General features: G+C 40.5%; 1 protein-coding gene across 1 annotated transcript; it reads left to right on the top strand.

Moving 5' to 3' along the window:
• Positions 1 to 4538: 4538 nt before the first annotated feature.
• LOC117314606 lies at positions 4539 to 6170 on the top strand. Its single transcript, XM_033868673.1, has one exon. The coding sequence runs from the start codon at positions 4539 to 4541 to the stop codon at positions 6168 to 6170; it is 1632 nt and encodes a 543-aa protein (XP_033724564.1).
• The last annotated feature ends 1529 nt before the right edge of the window (positions 6171 to 7699 follow it).

The following is a 7699-nucleotide window of genomic DNA, read 5'->3' as shown; positions in this document are numbered from 1 at the left end:
TATTACACAGACATCTTGTCCGTCCTGTCATTGTACACATCCGTCTATAATGTGGGTATTACACAGACATCTTGTCCGTCCTGTCATTGTACACATCCGTCTATAATGTGAGTATTACACAGACATCTTGTCCGTCCTGTCATTGTACACATCCGTCTATAATGTGAGTATTACACAGACATCTTGTCCGTCCTGTCATTGTACACATCCGTCTATAATGTGAGTATTACACAGACATCTTGTCCGTCCTGTCATTGTACACATCCGTCTATAATGTGAGTATTACACAGACATCTTGTCCGTCCTGTCATTGTACACATCCGTCTATAATGTGAGTATTACACAGACATCTTGTCCGTCCTGTCATTGTACACATCCGTCTATAATGTGAGTATTACACAGACATCTTGTCCGTCCTGTCATTGTACACATCCGTCTATAATGTGAGTATTACACAGACATCTTGTCCGTCCATGTCATTGTACACATCCGTCTATAATGTGAGTATTACACAGACATCTTGTCCGTCCTGTCATTGTACACATCCGTCTATAATGTGAGTATTACACAGACATCTTGTCCGTCCTGTCATTGTACACATCCGTCTATAATGTGAGTATTACACAGACATCTTGTCCGTCCTGTCATTGTACACATCCGTCTATAATGTGAGTATTACACAGACATCTTGTCCGTCCTGTCATTGTACACATCCGTCTATAATGTGAGTATTACACAGACATCTTGTCCGTCCTGTCATTGTACACATCCGTCTATAATGTGAGTATTACACAGACATCTTGTCCGTCCTGTCATTGTACACATCCGTCTATAATGTGAGTATTACACAGACATCTTGTCCGTCCTGTCATTGTACACATCCGTCTATAATGTGAGTATTACACAGACATCTTGTCCGTCCTGTCATTGTACACATCCGTCTATAATGTGAGTATTACACAGACATCTTGTCCGTCCTGTCATTGTACACATCCGTCTATAATGTGAGTATTACACAGACATCTTGTCCGTCCTGTCATTGTACACATCCGTCTATAATGTGAGTATTACACAGACATCTTGTCCGTCCTGTCATTGTACACATCCGTCTATAATGTGAGTATTACACAGACATCTTGTCCGTCCTGTCATTGTACACATCCGTCTATAATGTGAGTATTACACAGACATCTTGTCCGTCCTGTCATTGTACACATCCGTCTATAATGTGAGTATTACACAGACATCTTGTCCGTCCTGTCATTGTACACATCCGTCTATAATGTGAGTATTACACAGACATCTTGTCCGTCCTGTCATTGTACACATCCGTCTATAATGTGAGTATTACACAGACATCTTGTCCTGTCCTGTCATTGTACACATCCGTCTATAATGTGAGTATTACACAGACATCTTGTCCGTCCTGTCATTGTACACACCCGTCTATAATGTGAGTATTACACAGACATCTTGTCCGTCCTGTCATTGTACACATCCGTCTATAATGTGAGTATTACACAGATATCTTGTCGTCCGTCCTGTCATTGTACACGTCGGTCTATAATGTGAGTATTACACATACATCTTGTCCGTCCAGTCATTGTACACATCCGTCTATAATGTGAGTATTACACAGACATCTTGTCCGTCCAGTCATTGTACACATCCGTCTATAATGTGAGTATTACACAGACATCTTGTCCGTCCTGTCATTGTACACGTCCGTCTATAATGTGAGTATTACACAGACATCTTGTCCGTCCTGTCATTGTACACGTCCGTCTATAATGTGAGTATTACATAGACATCTTGTCCGTCCTGTCATTGTACACGTCCGTCTATAATGTGAGTATTACACAGACATCTTGTCCGTCCTGTCATTGTACACATCCGTCTATAATGTGAGTATTACACAGACATCTTGTCCGTCCTGTCATTGTACACATCCGTCTATAATGTGAGTATTACACAGACATCTTGTCCGTCCAGTCATTGTACACATCCGTCTATAATGTGGGTATTACACAGACATCTTGTCCGTCCATGTCATTGTACACATCCGTCTATAATGTGAGTATTACACAGACATCTTGTCCGTCCTGTCATTGTACACATCCGTCTATAATGTGGGTATTACACAGACATCTTGTCCGTCCAGTCATTGTACACATCCGTCTATAATGTGAGTATTACACAGACATCTTGTCCGTCCTGTCATTGTACACATCCGTCTATAATGTGAGTATTACACAGACATCTTGTCCGTCCTGTCATTGTACACATCCGTCTATAATGTGAGTATTACACAGACATCTTGTCCGTCCTGTCATTGTACACATCCGTCTATAATGTGAGTATTACACAGACATCTTGTCCGTCCTGTCATTGTACACATCCGTCTATAATGTGAGTATTACACAGACATCTTGTCCGTCCTGTCATTGTACACATCCGTCTATAATGTGAGTATTACACAGACATCTTGTCCGTCCTGTCATTGTACACATCCGTCTATAATGTGAGTATTACACAGACATCTTGTCCGTCCTGTCATTGTACACATCCGTCTATAATGTGAGTATGTTATGTACACATTTCTGATTCGCGTTTATATGAAGCTTATGTATATAAGCTAAGTTTAAACTGACAAATCATAAGTCTATGTTTATTTATTCATATATTAATAAACCTTGATCTTTATAATTATCAAGAAGTACTTGTGAGGCATATTGACTTATTCAGAGTGATACAATATAGATAGGCCCAAGTAGGGCCAGTTTGTTTACGGTTATGATATACAGTATCGGGGCCGGGCAGGCCTAGGTCAATAAGTGATTTGATTGGTCAACAGAATTTGGCAAGCATCTTTTGTTTTAGTGGGGAATGGCTAACACAGCGTTTTAATCAGCAATTTATAACCACTCATCTACAACATCTACGAATTTAAATCATGGATATTTCTGACGGTACAAGACTTCAGCATTTGAGATTCTCTCTATTTGAGAAGTTTGCCGACTGTGGATTGTTTTAATAGCAGTTGCTGAAACCACTTTTGTTCGGACCCTTTCCCCCCGAGACCCGAGACGATGGCATCGACAAGGCAGGACAATACTTCATCCAGCAAACGCAGGAACCGATCTAATAATACGCCTTGGGACTCTAACAACCCAAAAAATTGGACTATCCAAAGACTAAAAAGTGAATTGGAAAATTTAGGAATTCACGGCTCATTCATGGGTATGACCAAAACGGCATTACGCAATCTCTACTTGGACAATGTGAATAGAGGAACCCAATCAACGAACTATGAAATATTACCTCTTGTGAATAATGCTTCCGAGGAAGATTTTGGTAATAATCAGACTGACGATTTACCGTCAAGTAGTGCTTCACAACATAATTCTAATGTGACCGAGGAACTACGTGCAGAAGCGGACCAAATCGCACAGTCATCCCAGTCAGGTAGTGATCAGTCGGCCCGCGCAACATCCCCGCCTGGTGGCGATAGCAGCAGCACAACGCGTAGGGATATTTCCAATATGGCGGCGCCCATGACAGATGTGCAAAATTTACAAAAAACGGTCATCGAGCTGCAACAAACTGTGATTTCGATGATGAATGGCAGGAATACAAACCGTGAAATCACCAGTGGACATGCTTCCTCAGGATTTACATTATCTACAGCTATGGCGGCGATGAGGAACAATGAATGCGATAGCAACAGGATCTCTGCCACGTCAATGAATCCAGGTGGGTACAGTCTACCTCGTTCAAAATATGGCGTACCCGCCGAATGTATTCCACATGTCGATGTCGTATCGGAGAACACACAAAGGAAGATATGGGAAGGTAGAGATATCAATCTAGCTAGCCTGTTAATTCCCCGTTTTGAGACGTGTCGGAATGCCGGTGACGATTTCGGGGGGTTACATGGTATTAGTATAAACATAAATCAGAATGAAGATCGGGATCCACGCCTGAATAAAGCTTTGAGCATAGCAGAGTTCATTACTGCGTTTGGAAAATACAAAAGAGTACTGTGTACAAAATTCCCGGACCGCAGACCAGAATTAGACACATACGAGGCTAACATTATAGAAATTTCGAATATTTATGGCCCTCGTTTCTACGATTACCATTGCCAATTTTCTGCAAGGGCAGCAGCAGCATTGAGGGATAACAACATTAAAGTAGATTGGGCAGTGAAAGACAATGGCCTACTGAATATGGTTATTGGTAATACCAAAGCCAATACTTGCAATTTGTGTGGGTTGACTACTCATTCAACACCCTTCTGTCCACAACAGCGTAACAAATCGTGGAATAACAACAAACAGCAACAAGGGCGAAAGGATGTGGATAAGCATGGCCGTCCTAAAATCAAAGTCAATGGCCAAGAAGTTTGTAACAATTTCAACAACGGTAAATGCACACGGGGAGACAATTGTTTCTTTGCACACGTGTGTTCCAATTGTCAAGCCAACAACCATGGAGCTAATGCGTGTAAGAAAAACAAACAACAATGACAAACGGTTATGCCTGACAGGCCCTCTACACCTTTAAACATTGAGAGGTTAGCCGAAGAATTACAGAACCATCCCGACAGGCATTTCGTGGACTATTTAATAGAAGGACTTAAGCAAGGTTTTGATACAAAGGTGTCAACTACCTCTCTTCCCACTAAGGAATGTAAGAACTTACAATCTGCCAACAATAATGCTACCATAGTAGATACTCTTATTTCCTCCGAGTTAGAGAAAGGGTTTTTATGTGGACCATTCCAACGACTTCCATTCGAGCATTACAGAGTCAGCCCCATTGGAGTTGCTATTGGGAAATACTCAAAGAAACCTCGATTGATCGTGGATCTATCTTCCCCTCATGAAGATACTGATCATCCATCCATCAATGAACTTATCGACAAAGAACAATGTTCATTAAGCTATGTTAAGATAGACGATGCGGTTAATATAATTCAATCATTAGGAAGAAATACTACAATGTGTAAAACTGATATATCAGACGCGTTCAAACTGATACCTATTCATCCTAGTCAGTGGCATTTATTTTGTGTTCAGTGGAAGGGAAGCTATTATTTTTATAACAAGCTAGCATTCGGGTGCAGATCAAGCCCTAAGATTTTTGACACCCTATCAGAAGCCGTGTGTTGGATAGCACAGCACAATTACGGAATTTCCCACATCATGCATTTGTTAGACGATTTCATCACTTTCGATGGCCCAGGCGTATGTGGGGAACGCAACATGGCTCTACTTTACCTGATTTTCAACAGATTAAATATTCCCATGGCCAAACACAAAACTTGTGGACCAGAAACTGTCATAGAGTATTTGGGTATTATTTTGGATTCTATCAATATGGAGGCACGGTTACCAGTGGACAAATTGGTAAGAATTACAGAATTCTTGACTGACTTCTTAAGTAAGTCATCGTGTACCAAGAGGGAGATGCTACAATTGCTTGGTCACCTCAACTTTGCAAGTAGAGTCGTGATACCCAGTAGAGCATTCGTTTCCCACCTGATTCGATGTTCTACTACAGTTAAACACCTTCATCATTATATCAGGATAAACAATGATTGTAGAGAGGATATTAGAATGTGGAGGCAATTCTTACTACATTGGAATGGTGTGTCTATGTTCTATAATACGCGAGTTATAACTTCTGATGACTTGCGTCTGTTCACAGATGCATCAGGTACTCGTGGATTTGGCGGTATATTTCAACAAGAGTGGTTCGCTGAACCGTGGCCTACAAGTCTACGTGAATCGGTGTCGCAAGTAGATGAATTATCTATCGCGTTTAAGGAACTTTATCCGATTGTGGTAGCAGCATTATTGTGGGGTCACAAATGGGTTGGCCAGCGTATCGTATTTATGTGTGATAACTCTGCTACAGTGGCTATTCTTCAGAAAGGCCGCTCCAAATCAGCTCACATTATGCCACTTATGAGAAGACTAACTTTGTGTGCTGCCACTCATAATTTCTGCATATTATCTAAACATGTCCCAGGTAGACACAATGTGATTGCTGATTCTCTGTCTCGATTACAGTTGCAGAAATTTCGACACCTGGTTCCAACAGCCTGCAAGTACCCACGCACAGTTCCAGCTCCAGCACACATCTTGTGGAGCTCCAGCCTGTAATTAAGGAGTTGTGGGATTCCGCGATAGCTCCCAGCACCAGATCGACGTATCAGACAGGTTTCAACTTGTTTATTAGATTCCTTCTAATGACAGGTGTTATAGTGTGTGCAAGTGCAGTTAAAGACATTCGTGTGACAGAAGACTTGTTGATTTATTTTGCCGCGAATTGCTTCACTAATAACTTATCTTACAGTACAGTTAAACTATATATTTGTGGCATTCGTTTCATGTGTCTTCAACAGAACATTAGTTATCCAGTCGGAACAGACTTGCCTCGTCTTTTTTCCATCATGAATGGTATCAAAAGATCACAAGCTAAGCCTGTCAAACCACGTTACCCTGTTACATTTACGATTTTGAAACAAGTTTGTGACTTCTTGAAGAAGAACAATGGGAATTTCAACGATTTGTTATTGGAAACGGTGTGTACAGTTGCATTTTTTGGTTTCCTTAGATGTGGGGAGTTCACTGTAAATAACAATTTTGACTCTACTATTCATTTGTGCATGAAAGACTTAACCATTTTACAAGATTGTGTGGTGTTGACACTGAAGTCGTCAAAAACTGACCCCTTCAGGAAAGGTATAGCCATTAAATTGTTCAAAATTGATCATGATATTTGCCCACATAAGGTGTGTAGCAAGTATGTCGCAGCAAGACTCATCATTTGTCATGGTCCGTCTCCAGCAGATCCTTTGTTTGTGACTCGAGATGGCAATGCTTTATCACGTTATACCTTTATTAATATGTTTAAGCACACTCTAAAATGTGTAGGTATTGACCCAACCAATTATAATGGGCATTCATTCAGGATTGGCGCAGCTACTTCTGCGGCTGCTGTCAACATAGAAGATCATATGATCAAAGTTTTAGGAAGATGGTCATCTGATGCCTACTGCAGATACATCAGAACGCCACAGGATGCCATTAGGCAAGCTCAGAAATCTATGGTATTGGCTAAAGGTAATGTTAATTAGGGTATAGCTTAACATATATAGCTTATACCCCTAATTTACCTATAACATTTACTAATATTTTTGGGGCACTCAGTTCAATTCAGTATCATTTAACTGAGTCTTGGACTCTCATTCAAAATTTTAATAGATTCAATTTTTCTTTTCATCCCCAAAAAATTATACTTGAGAAATCTTTACATTATATTGCAAGTATTATATTGTTATCATACTATTCCTACTGCTTTTTGCTGATGTATCATCCGAGGTACATAGGTGGAGAATTAGGAATTCATTTACAATTAAGTTACATATTAATTATTACTTAAATCTTATTCGGAAGTATGTACATGCGTGTAGCTCAGCAAGCTACAACGAATGAGATTTAGGTATATTGTTTTCAACCTGCTCAAAGTCAGTTTTTTCGGAACTCACCATTCCTTATTCGGACCTGTAGCTCAGCAAGCTTCACCGAGATGAGGAATAGTATTAACGGGATGAATTATATTATCTTACTAGTACTGCTGTATGACTGATTCCGCATCCAGACCTGGTAGCTCAGCAAGCTACCCTGTG

This window comes from Pecten maximus, chromosome 16, assembly GCF_902652985.1.
Source record: "Pecten maximus chromosome 16, xPecMax1.1, whole genome shotgun sequence".
Lineage (NCBI taxonomy): Eukaryota > Metazoa > Mollusca > Bivalvia > Pectinida > Pectinidae > Pecten > Pecten maximus.
This window is presented reverse-complemented; position numbering and strand designations above follow the sequence as displayed.